Source organism: Macrosteles quadrilineatus, unplaced genomic scaffold (assembly GCF_028750875.1).
Source record: "Macrosteles quadrilineatus isolate MER2022 unplaced genomic scaffold, UCM_ALF_1.0 Scaffold_7__1_contigs__length_78375512, whole genome shotgun sequence".
Taxonomy (NCBI): Eukaryota; Metazoa; Arthropoda; class Insecta; order Hemiptera; family Cicadellidae; genus Macrosteles; species Macrosteles quadrilineatus.
Genome location: NW_026542600.1, coordinates 38,965,584 through 38,979,404, shown reverse-complemented (window position 1 = coordinate 38,979,404; position 13,821 = coordinate 38,965,584). Strand labels below are relative to the sequence as shown.

Below are 13,821 nucleotides of genomic sequence, written 5' to 3'. Positions count from 1 at the left end.
AGTCAAAACTTAATTGAAATGTTGTACAGACTCAAACAACTTTTAAGACAAAAGTATGAATTCAGTGGTACAAACTTAACCTTAAAAAGTGAAATATTTTGTGATTTTACCGCAACCATGTCCAGGTAGATGCCGGCACCGACCATTCCGATGCCTGCGATGAAGAACGGAATGACGATTTGGAGGCTGGTCGAGGCAAAAGTCTCTTTAATAGTGGGGAGAGAATGGGACAAACGCCCCGCTGGCCCCACTCTGACCACCACATCAGGTAGCGGGGGTTCCACAGAATCAGCTGCTGTCCCCATGTCATCCCTTCAACATCAGATAAAATATAAGACATTGACTAACACTATAGATTAAAGAGTAAACAAATCTGTCTATTCCTTAAATCTATGCCTAGTGGCCAACGCTCACCAATAGTGGTGTGGCGATGGCGACCGCTATCTTGGTTAGTCTAGTCACAGAGAAGTAATGTACAGAGGAAACATTCAATAGTACACTTGTGTGTTATTGAATGTTTTCTCTGTACATTACTTGACAAGCACTAGGTGTGGTGTCTAGGGTATAGTACAACACCGCCCACCTCGCCATCATGTACTACAACGCTCATGGTGGAGGAAGACCCTGTGCCCTGTGTGATCGAGGAATTTCCGCACGATGCTCGCCTGGGCTATTTGTTGCTTGTCACAAGCCACGAAGCTAAAAGGTCGTCCCATAGGCCTGTTTCCTCTGTACCCTACTTCTCTGTGGTCTAGTTTGAGAAAATTGGCAACAGCTAACACTCCCTGTTCCCCTTCTATTATTATTCTGCGTTTGCTGGAGATTTCTTCGTAGCTCCTAGTAACATAATCTCAAACTACCGGAATTTATTTTATCATCACCAATCATGAGTATAAGTACCAATGAGAATTTTAGGGGTGGACAGTATTCTACGTCCAGTAACAGTGTTTTGAACTTCGTCGTATATCATGCGATATTTTCCTTATTTCTGATTGGACGGTCAAAATCCTGCAGAGGGGGAAAGGACTCTATGAGTTTTCAACTAACAAAGTTCAGTTCCGTCTTCAACGTCTCGACGAGTGGACTCCCGTGTCTCGCAGTATTGTAGTTGTGCACGTGTTTCTCATTCACGTCCGCTATTTCAGCCCATGGCTAATATTTCTTTACTTTTATTCTCTTATTAACGCATTCTCTTAAATTCAGTGCATTTTAAAGCATAATTCTCTCAACCAGTGTATTAATAAGTTTCAAGTTCTTCTGTTAAAGCAAGCCAAATTTAATCAAGATCCAGCAAGTCTCAAATTTTGAAAAGTGCCATTATACCGTGTTAATTTCTTTACTAATTAAAACATTTAATAATTAATTCAATTGTAAATATAAGGCGCAAGAAGTGCCAAGTTTTTGGTTTTGGTTGTCTTTTAACTTTTATTAACACAAGTTTTGATCTGATTTATTTCTATTTAATATCACATGAAGAGTGATAAATCATCAAGAGTAAATTTAAGTTTAAACTATACATTTTTAATTCTATTCCTACAATGGCAACACCAAAAAACACCACTCATCTCATCATCAACATCCTTGGACATCTCTACATCAGAAGGCGCCTTCTGCCCTCCAACCAGCGAGGCCGTAATTCCCCATAGCTGTGAGGCCCTCTACAAATTGTGGACCATCTGCTCCATCTTCGCATCTCTTCGCTTCAGCTTCTCTCATACATCCATCATTTAATAATTGGAAATCAGGTACTCCCACCATCTTTTGATATGTTGCTATTTTATGGTTTTTATTTCATGTACAAAAATACAGTTTGAGAGGGAGGAATGTCTTTAATAGAACAGATCCGGCAAGTTATTCTGTAGTAGTCGTGAAAATTATCACCTTGCGTCACTTATCAAATTAAAAGTTGGTCACTGCTCTTTTACCTGAAAGTACCCAAAGTATTACTCAAGGGGAAAAACATTTAAAACCCTTACACCTTCCTTCTAGGTACGATTAGGGTTTCTGGACTACATTTTTGTCTAAAATCGAAACGATATCTCAGATATAAATTGTTTTCAAATAAACTATGGAGGGACCCACAGCTATACTCACAGGGATGATATTGTCTTTGGACGTTTCTTGAGGCCGGAGGTGTTCTCGGCCAGAAGAGGTCTCTTGGATTCAGGGTCTGTGTGGGCCAGTACGGAGCGAGTGGCCCTGACTGCTCCTCGGCATCTGCAACAAAAATATTTCGTAAAGCACATTTTTCCCTATTTGACATTAATGAAGAACATTTATTTGAATCCATATCTTTTAGCTCAAGTTGTTTTGGATATGCTTGGCACTCTAGAAAGTTTTTCTAGGGTGCAATATAATGTTTTGTGTATATTGCTAGCCTTGTGGGTAATGTCATTGTCTTTGTTGCGAGAGTGACGGGTTGAAACAAAAATAAAAACCAAACTTTGATCGGTTTGGATGTCTTTCATTAAAAGTCTTTTGTGACTGGTATTTTTGTATCTGTGTGGTTTTATGTGATGATGTGTATGAACTTATGCTGAGCTGAAAACCACAGAAACAGTCTTATTTCAAATGCATTTGGCATGCAAGCACTAACACACCAATATACCATACCTGATTTTTTTTATGTAGTCAATCGTACATAAATTAGAACAATCCATTTTGAAACTAAATTCTTTGGATAAATAGGATCTAAAAGTTTCACAGTTTTTCATCAGACAGTTTCTTGGTTTGAAGTTAAGGCTATATCTAGTTAAATGTCAATCTGTCGCTATGTTCTAACTGCTTTTATAACGTTTAGATGCGGTATTACCTTAGATTTATATTATTACTTAAGTCTGGACAATGAAAGCATGTGTGTGGGAGAGGGAGGGAATTTTGAGTTGGTGGTATGGAGTGCAAAACTCCCTGAACCCAAAATGGATTGGGAGAGCGGGAAGTTCAAAAAATCTAGGTCTTTGTGTGTTAAGACTAAATCCCCGTTTACACAACCCGTTACTGACCGCCCTGTCACCTGGCCGACAGAGCGTAGTGTTTACACATCCCGTTCTCTGCGCCCGATCTGAGCATGGCTTTCCTTCGTTGTAGAACGTCATTATTAGATTTTTTTAAACGTTGTTTTTGGATGTTTTTCAGGTGTAAATATAAAGCTTGAGAAGTGTCCCACAACAGTTTGTAAGATTTGTACACTTTGATCATTTCCGTCAAAACGTCTTTTTCCTTCTGTGGAGTAGATTCCGTCATCTCAAAACCACGAACAAAAGTTAAAAGACAACTCAGACATTCATATCAAGGTTGGACTGACATAGTTGCCTATTGTAGAGCTTCGGAATTCACATCCGTTCCAAGCGGAAGTGAGCTATCCCACCCCTTCCTCCCTAAATCCGATGGAAAGTCTTCCCGATTGCCAGCCAAATTGTGACCAGGAGCAGTAGGCGGTTACACGATTATTTTATATAACTATTGAACTATTTATACAGATATTTTCGTCACAGACAGTGGATGGACTGTTTTTTTATAAGATCTGTGCTAGAAGTGGGAAATGTAACTGGAAATAGAGCAAGGTGTAAATAAACTGCTTTATCCCCCTGCTTAAATTTGTAGGAACATATTACCGATTTTGACAGTTTTCTAATTTTAGTGTAGTAATGGAGAAAACCATTGTACATCACTCGTCCAAAATAAGTTTACCGGACTAAACACCTATTTTCCGGACTAGTAGTAACGTATTATACTAGACGATAATCTTAAAATCAAACTAAACGATATCTAAGGTGCTCAGCTGTTTAAGTCCAGCTTTCCTTGTGCTACAAAAACTGGGTGAGTAATCTACAAGGAAGATCAATTAAAGGGAAATCAATACTCATTAGATATGTTATTAATAATTAACAATCCGCATAGGTGAATTCAATACACAAAATATGCAACATATTTTATACATATACATATTAATTACAACCCCTATTAAACAGTTTGGTTTGTATTTCCTTTTTATTATCAAATTTCAAACATGTCAAGACAAAAGATGTTATCAAACTGTTTATATAATTGAGACTTATCTTCTTTTTGCTGGAAACAAACAAATGTGAGCTGACCTCTTGTGTAATATCACTCTTCTAGATTACGAGAACTGCCTTTGGGATTCTCTGATGAAAACTTTCCAGTAACATATCCTTTGTCTAAAAGCCTTAAAGATCTTATGTGGGTTTTCTTTAAATTTACCTTATCTGCTAAGCTATTGTTTTTATTGATAGATCAATTAAGGAGAGTTCATTTTTTTCTTGTTATTATGATCTAAGGTGTTTTTTACAAAGTATATTGGATTTATATACCTACTTTAATTTGGTCACAAAAACTATTATTCCCAATTTCAGAACTCCACCATGAAACAAATTGGAGTTTATCCAAGTGCTTAAAAAAGTATGCAATATCCAAAAAAATGATAAAAATATCCAAAATTGTAAATGTTATCCATGATACACATTTAAATATAAATTATCTGAGAATGGATATAACACTGTAAATGTGATCTGCACATTTTCTTGTACAATTACTTAAACTTTAGAAGTAACAAAGAAAAGTTTATAAGCAATTGACAAAACAACAACAAAGGCAGTTTATTTGTGTTTGTTATATAGAAGAGCAACTTTGCTGGACTAATGCAATTAAAACTGATTGCTGTTAATATAAATTAATTAAAAACTGATTTCATCCCTCAAATATTTTTTGACTCCAAATCAATTAACTCTTATATATCTACAGTTGGTAATATAAAATTCGTAAACAATGCTACTGGTATGAATTTGATGTTATCCCTACATATCATTGTAAACATGTCTAAAAATAGTAGCAAAGCAATTAGTCAAATGTCATAAAAAATGCTCACACAAGTGTCCCTAAAACTGTAATACAAATTTTGGTCAAATACCACAGTACTCCTTTATTTACTAGTTTCATAAATGGAATTAACTACCTAATAGAGTAAAAATAACATGAAATAATCAATTTGGATTCTATCCTATTCTTTGAAGCTTTATAATGATCAACTGTAAAAAAATCATAGCTATAAAGGATGTTTAAAACCAGTTTACTTTAGGTACCTATAACAAACACACAGTTTATCAAGTTAAATTACTCAAATTAGATTTTTTACATTAATAATGATTTGATCGTTTGTGTTGGTGTTAAATAGATTAGTTGCAAGTTTTACTAGTATACAAATTATTTTTAGTAAATGTTGAGATTTGAAAGAAAACATTAATATTTTTAAAATTAATTAACCGATTGGAATATTAAAGAATCTATTTTGTTGGAATGTTATTACTATACCTTGACATCGTTCAAATAAATACATACTGTAGAATTGTTTACATAAAAATTTAATTAAATTAGGCTTTGTACTCATCATAAAGAATGAATTACAAAGGCTGTTTCTAAATGTAAAGTCTTTGTCGTCAAAACATATTTAAACCATAGTCAATGTTAAATAAACAAAACTTAAGTATGTTACTGAAGGTCTTGTGATTAAATTTACATAGGTCCTACTATTAGTGGGTATCAAATTATACCAAAACAAAACTGTAGGTCAGTATTTACACTTTGCTAAGAAGAAACCCTGGTAAAATAAACAAATTATCATATTTTGAAATCATATTCCAGATCACAACGTATGAAAACGTGTGTTTTTAAACTTGAAGTCCCTCGTCAAACTTCCTTAAAATAAACTTCCAATTACAAAAATAAGCACTAAAACAAGTTTTTGTAACTCACAGAATAGCGAAGGAGAAAAGTAGACCGTATAGAAACTCCATAGTAGTGTTGCAAAAGCGCTTCGGTAGGTCCTGACCCAAGAACCAACTTTACAAAAAAGTTCCATCTGCCGAAAAATCGTTTAAATATCCAACAACGCTTAAACTACTAAAAACGCTCTACCGTCCACAAAATCAGCTACTAAAAAGAGTATTAACGCCGACTGAAGTGGTTAATACAAGAGCTGACTCCGAAATGACCCGAAAGATACTTGAAGAGAAGACTACTGATAAACTGATAAGGCCTCAGTATGTTGGTACAGGCTCGTTCCGCTGGCTATTGAAACAGCTGTTTTCTAGGAGTTTGACTTGTAATCGATGTTTTTTGTTAGTTTTTATCAGCGGTTGTGTTTGTATTTTGTTTCTCACATAGGGAATACAATTATTAGTTTTGATGTCCCTAGAGGTCCAAAACAACATCAGTTCAAATTCAAATATGCATATATGTCCGTTAGCACAACTCGCGTAAAAGTAATCCAATTTTGATAAAATTTGGTATAAAGGTGTACGAACGAGTTCACGAAACAGCAAGATCAAACTATGAGTGTTTTTATGTTGTGAAAGTTGGAGTTTCTCATTTTTGACCTGGAGATAGCATTTCCAAATTTATCTTTAAATCATTTTTGTAGAGCCCAAAAACAAATAATTTAGTATTATGTACGGTTACATGTTACATAGACAGTTCACAAAATTGTTAATTTAAAATTCGCATGTTGTTCTTATGGAGAATAAGTAAACTGTTGTAGTTTGCTTGTTTGTGCTCCATAACAGCCCATATGACCCGAACTTGCTGGTCCACGTAATCTTTAAAATTCATCCATCCCTTCAAATTCGTAAAAAAATACCTTAAAATCGGACCATAATTGCTAGAGTTTTCGCGTTTATGGACATATGAATTTTAAAGAATATTGTTTCTGGCCTCTGGGAACATCAAAACGAAAAAGTAATTTGGTCCCGGGTCTAGGTCTCGCCATTCTACCTACTTTGAGCTCCTCCCCTGTTGGGGAAATTCACTTAAACGATAATTTAAAATCATTTGCGGGCAAAATATTTTAAAACAACATACATTAAACTATTTTTATTTTACCATCTGGTTCAATCCACCAAAACAGAATACCAATAACGAAAGAGTGTACAATGTATTGAATTTTGGGGTTACGGTTTCTAGGCAACGACAGCATTACAGATCATGAAGTTACCATTAATCAGTGGTTAAATCCCATTCAACGTGTTGATTTGTTTCTGTGAATGTTTGAAGTAGATAAATTAACAGCTGAGCCATCTGAGCGAAATTAGTGATTGTCGTCTTAAAACGTACGCTCAAAAAACAGTTGATCACAATCATTACATCATTAAGGTGAAATCCAATCTATTCCTAGTGATAACGATATCATATGAAACCTGATGTAACTGTGGATTAGGTAGTGAAAGGAAAAATAGTATGGTAAATGTTTAAAATAAATTACGACTTGAATTCAATTTTATAATCCTATTTGAGCAAAACGTGTAGGACACGATTAACTTACAATTTGATATAAAATTAAAATGTTGCTACAATTAAGTAAATTTGGTTTATTATAAGTTAGTCCGTTTTTTGAAATAACTCGAAACTTCAAGCAATTTTATTATTACAAAATATCTTTGAAATAAACATTCAATTTGTACTACTTTAAAAGTAATATTTATCGAAATTTGGAAAACGTTTGCACCGTACTTGCAGGTTGAGGGGTTTGTTAAAGCATAGACAAAAAATGCTTTTCTATGTCGAAGTTACCACTGATGAGTTTAAAAAATCATACTTTGTTTTTAAGTAGCAAAACTTGACTTAACAGCTTTTGCATGATAGAACTTTGATTGTAATATTCCAAAACGAGTGAAAATTTAAATTTTGATTCACTCTCTAAAATATTAGTCAAGCATAGTGATATTTTCCACACTAGGGCCTATATGAAGATACCACTGAATGAAAAATGCTTAGTAAAACGTCATTATGGCATTTATGAATCGTAAAATTATTGTACATATTATTTTTTCTTAAAAGTTTAATAACAACTAAATCATAACCAGATGCAAACGCGTTGTTTTTACGTTGTTGATGGTTGCGAAACATATTGATACAGTATTTGGTCGGGGCTATGTTGTTGGTGTATTTATTGAAGTATTTGTTGCATTTTTTACCTGGTCCATTGTTTGATTGAAGTGTACATTCGGAGTAAAATTAATTTCAAAAAAAAAATTTTCAGCGACGAAACCGATTTAGTGTCATTATATTTTTTTGATCGTACTGTACACGATTAATTTACAAGCTTACAGAAAATTGAAAATTTTAAATATTTTAACTAATTATTATTTTAACTAATTTAACTAACTAACTAATTCATTTGTTAAACGCATTCACTGCCAAGTAAAGCCCCTCACACAGAGGAAAGTTACAGCTGGTAGGCAACGTGTAAATGTTATACAGTATTGTGTCTGTATGGATACTGATTACAAACAGGGTATTCAACCTGTATTAATTGTTCATGCAATGTACATAAAGGAGTTTGTGGAGGTTGCGCCCAAAGAGAGTTGTGAGCCGTCTTCGGGGAGAAGGGAGAGGAACTAAGCTATGTGAACGACTCTTTACAAGGAATCGGGAGAAACGTCCGCGCCTGGGATTGTTAATAATGTAAATACTAATTTGACCCGAGTCTCATCGGAAGCCCAAGAATGTACTGGACTGTTGTTTTCTTCAATAATTGTCAGAAAATTGGGTAAATATCCGTTAGCTAGCCCCAAAACCTTACAATGTAAGTTAAGTCAAGTTAGGGTAGTTATTTAATTTTCACAATCACTAAAAATATCACATTTATTGTTCTTAATTTTTACATCAAACGAAATAACCGTCAAATTCCGACCCAATTTGTGTAAAAAAAAAATTGATGGCAGTAATAGATTTGTACCAGAAATCATAGTATTATTTTAATTTGATACCGACAGCTTACTAGTAAAAATGTACCCACATTCATAAGTCAATAATTGAAGATTTTGGGTCTGATGATGATTCGAGTCCAATCGAAATCGATCACCACTTACCATCTTTTTATGTATATTTACCGACTTATGCGTTAACAGTATAAGTGTAAATATATGTTTTAAGTGTTAATAAACGTATCTTATATTTACTTTCCGTAATAATTTAAGTACAGAGCCATTGACGTACAAAATACGAGCATTGAGGGGTCATTTCCAATACGTAAACTCTGAATAATATTTATTAACTTACTCGTTAGTATGTAGTATGTATGTACTTACTTGAAATAGAATTTTCGTTAATTTTATACACTTACCGTTCACAATCTAAACACACATTCAAACGTCACACAAACTCAAGTTTGACATTGTGAGGATATTAAAGTAGCCCAAAGGGTGGTCAGGTCCCATATTTACATAATAAACCAGCCAAAGTAGCCGGACAAGAATGGCTAGTTTGTGTGAGTTGGGGTGAATGAACTGGTAAAAAAAACTTGATGCATGTGTCCTTCATTTTCAGAAGTTAGAGAAATAGTGTACCAATTAAAGCTAGAGTACAATTGTTTGTCAATTCTATCCGAGGGGTAAAAAAACTGCACATTTATAGTTTTCATGATATTTTAGTAGATAAAAGGTAAAATGTAGTAGTGTTCTTGCTAGTGAATATATTTTAAAAGATTGGGTTTTCCAATTTTTTAGCTTAAAAACAACAGAAAATCTGTAACTTTCCAAACCATTTTGTAGTGCTTAAACCAAAATAATTCAGTTACTGTAGTGCGTTGTTAAGATTAATGGTTAAGGAGAAATTATTAAAACATGAACATTTGAAATCCCCATGTTATTCTTACGGAGTATTATTAAACTGTTGTAGTTTGCTTGTTTATGAACAAATTTTGATCAATTTGGAAAATTTATTTTTCATCACTACGTGCCGAAAGTAGCTATTTTCGATAACAGCTTACATCAAAGAAAGTAGTTGTTTCCCAAGCTTTAATTTGAAGTGGGGGAAAAACTGTCGGCTGATTTTCCCTCGCTCTAAATTAGTTCCCCAGTTAACACGCAAGTTAGTGTGGTTTTGTTACGGTTTGTGGTTTATTTCAATGATTTAAATCAGCTGTTTTCATTGTTGCACAATCTAAATGTTTATAAACAATGAATTCGTTCGTTTTCTTGTTATTTTAGCATAATGAGTGTTTGAAATGGTTCAAAATATGCCTAAAATTCATGACGATTTGATTTAAAAAAATTCATAGATAACTAAAAACCTTCCACCAGCGAAAAAGAAAGAAAGATATGAAGAAGAATACAGAAAGTTTACAGACTGGTACAAAGTAAAAATGTTAAGCCAAATAAAACAAATGATGGTATTTATTAATATTTTATTTAAACCATATAAGTTGCTAAGTAGATTTGATAAAGAGTGGTCTAAACATAAAAGTAAATGATGAAAAAAGTTGACAAAATGTGTTTGTTTATTTAGTATGTAATTGCATCAACCAGCTCATGTAAACTTTGAAAGCATGTAGGACAGAGCCCTTAGGGAATTCATTCATACCAATGTTTCTCGGCAACTACACACTTTAAAGCTTTTTTTATGTGCCATATGCTTATATTTTTATTTGGTTAATGGCTTTAAAGAATGACCACAAATTTGACTTCATCACTTTAATAATATAATTGATATTGATAAATATATTAGCAAATATATTACATGCTTAAAGGTTGGCAGGTGCTATTATTTGATCATGCAATAGCCTACCACTATTAGGTGTCACCAGTGAAAAGCTAAGATCATTCATTGATCGTCGATCATTGATTAATTGCTGTATCAATTGAGTTCTAGTAGTGACGCGCCAAGCCAGACTTCAAGTTCAAGCTTTAGGTCAACGTAATGTTATTATTTGACATTAAATAATTGTCAAACAATTGGCAACTTTCATTTAGAGAAATTAAAAATATATAATCGTGATGAGTTTTCCTTTATGAACAAAATTAGTTACTATAGTTATATTTCAGTTAGTTTACCTAGATAAGAAATATTAAATGGTTATCACAGGATTACTGGCTAGGTGGCACATAAACATTTTTGAATTACAGAGAATTTACCTGTTAGCGAAGCCTAGATGAAACTTCGGAACAGTCGTGCATTAATTGCGCCAAACCCTAAAAGGGTCATACAAATGTTCCTTAGTTGCGCCAAGCCCAAGTCAGGTAGGGGTGAGTTGCGGGCAGAAGTAATGTCCTTGTTTGCGATTCATCCTAACCTAACCTAACATATCCTAACCTATCCTAACCTAGCGTATCCTAACCTTACCTAACCTAACCTAACCTATCCTAATATACCGGTACTCAATTATACAGTCAAAGAGAGCCGCCAATTGGCTTGGTTAAGGAACGTATGGTGTGGCTCCCTGGAGTGGTTGGCGCAATTCAGGAATACCTGACTATCTGACTTAAGGCACAGAAAACATACTACTATGTATGTTTTCTGTGCTTAAGGTCAGTTGGCGCAATTAAATGCAATTAATGCCCACCTTCGGAACAGCTGTTTTTCCAAAAAACTGGCTTGGATGCATATGATCTCAAATAAGTTTGTGAACCAGCCCAAACCGAGCATGAGGGGAATTTGAGGGAGTTAAAAAAAGTGTTATGCTAAACATAGCATCATCAACTGTTTTTTTTTTTCAATTAAATGATAGAACATTAGAACAATTCAGTACTGTACATATTCAGTTCGAACAGTTATCCAGATATTAAAAGTACCGTTTTTCAATTGTTTTCTTCTGAGTGATCATTTAATGGCTCAATTGCTTGTGGACATCAATTTATAAACCAGCAAACGTCTAGCTATTAATTTTATTGAATTAAACAACTTGTGCGTTAGCGGTAATTGTAGCAGAAAACCTAAGTAGTCTGAGTAGTTTGACAATATAATGCGTGCGTTTGCTATCCAAGCGTGTAAAAATTTAGTGGTTCTAAGAGTAATTTTCCTCGAATTAAACTTTATTTATCGGCTGGAAATTATCTTACTATGCAGGTTAGATGATAGATATGTTCAAATAAATGCAGCAATAATTGACTAAAATATATAGCCTACAAATGTTATCGTGTATCTTGGAATAGGAAGCTTAGGTATACAAGTTTGAGGATTAGTTAGGCTGAATTCCATAGGGTGGCGGAATTTGAGCCGCCCGCCCTGTACAACTGAAGCCCCACGCTTCAACCGCTAGAACGTCCTCCCCCTTCATTTAAGAAAAGGTTAATCTAAATGTTTCTATAATTGATTTGGGTTTAATCTGAAATGATAATAGTATGAAAAAGTTTACTTACTTCGGGGCACCTCTTGTTAAAATAATTTCTAATTCGAATAAGTTTGTATTCGATCATTTTTTGTTTGAATAATTTATCACTTGTTAGAATCGTAATATCTATGGTTGAAAAAGAGTGCGGGGTCGAGTGCCGTTTGCCTAAACATTTTGACGAGGGTCATTTTACAGCCCGAGCCTATTCATGTTTATTTCCAGTTTAGTCTTAGTTTCCTTAGTCTATGGTTCAATTAAGCTGGCCAATTTCTCTTCGGTGGACGGTCCTCTTCATTATTTCATCCTGAATTTACCTAACCAATAGCTTCATACGAGCGAGCAATCTATATTGAAAATATCTATAAGCTAAACTATAAACTCATGATATACTGTATCGGTTGACCAGCAATGTTGTGACGCGTTATTCACTGGGATCGCGGAACGTCGCAACAATGGGGTCGTGGAACAACGTACCCGCGCCGACGTAATATCATCGAAAACTGCAAAACGTCCATGGCATATCCGAGAAACTTTTAGTATAAGTGTAGCCTACATATCACAAATATAATAATATATTTGGTTCTTACCGTCTACGCAATCAGGGGCGATACTTCACTACGGCCGTTTCGGAGATAACCCCATCGTCAGGTGCGTAGTGGTACACTAAACTATTTTGCGTTAAAATACTCTACGTTTTTGAACGGTCGTATTTATTCTATTACTCAGTAATATACTATTGAGTGTATTCTATGATCGGTGATCATCCGAATGCCCTTTTATCAAATTGTCCTAATAAGGAATGTGCTATTACCGTAGTTCTCATGGTAAGACCTGGGAGCGAATTACTTTTTCGTTTTGATGTCCCCAGATGCCAAAAGCAACATCCGTTCAAATTCATATGTATTAAGTCCGTTAGTAAGATAACTCGAGCAAAAATGATTGTTATAAAATTTATAAAAGCTACAAACGTGTAAAGCTACGTTTATTCGGACGAGTTTGCGAACCAGCAGGATCGGACCTTGGGAACGGGGGTTTATGGGGAGTTTTATTGGGTAAAAATTGTTTTTTTTTCATTTTGACCCTAAAAACGTAAAATTTTGCAACTTATTTCCAAACAATTATTTGGAAATAAGTTGGAATATTTTGGAAGTTTTTGGTTGTTTAGCTTTAAAACAAATATTTCAGTTTATTGAAGCGTTTTTATGCACTTAATGGTTAAGGAGAAATAAAAATACCCCCGTCGCAGTAAACCTGCAGTCTAAGCGAATTTTCATTAGCCTGATAGGATTTCACATTAAAATGCCTCCTTAAAAATATCATATTTATTCCCTATTTAAATAGAATTAGTTTAACGAGTACTTAGGTTTGCTGCAACAGGGAGGGTAAAATGGTGGTTTTTATGTTAATATTTTAGTAAGAAATGAATGTACTTTCCAAATTCGATCAAAATATGTTCATAAACAAGTAAACTACAACAGTTGACTTATTCTCCATAAGAATAACATAGGGGTTTTAAATTTACAATTTTTTGGAATTTTCTCTGTAACCATTAGGCGCACAATAACGCTTCAATATACTAAATTATTTGTTTTTTTAAGCTCTACAAAATGGTTTGGAAATAAATTGTAAAATTTTGTGTTTTTAGGGTCAAAAATGGGAAAAACCTATTTTTACCCCATAAAACCCCCCATTAACCCCCG

The 13,821-nt window shown here is 34.2% G+C and overlaps 1 protein-coding gene across 4 annotated transcripts in view; it reads right to left on the bottom strand.

Moving 5' to 3' along the window:
* LOC128998443 (solute carrier family 41 member 1) overlaps window positions 1-13,821 on the bottom strand; it is an 82,337-nt gene that overhangs the window by 13,076 nt on the left and 55,440 nt on the right. For 3 of the 4 annotated variants that reach the window (XM_054424569.1, XM_054424568.1, XM_054424572.1), the window contains exons 2-3: window positions 2,095-2,217; window positions 111-312 (exon numbers count right to left, since the gene is read on the bottom strand). In XM_054424569.1, coding sequence (XP_054280544.1) covers window positions 111-312; window positions 2,095-2,217 — 325 coding nt within the window. Of the gene's footprint in view, window positions 1-110; window positions 313-2,094; window positions 2,218-5,769; window positions 5,998-13,821 lie in introns of those variants that run through there. The other variant, XM_054424571.1, reaches the window with a different exon arrangement.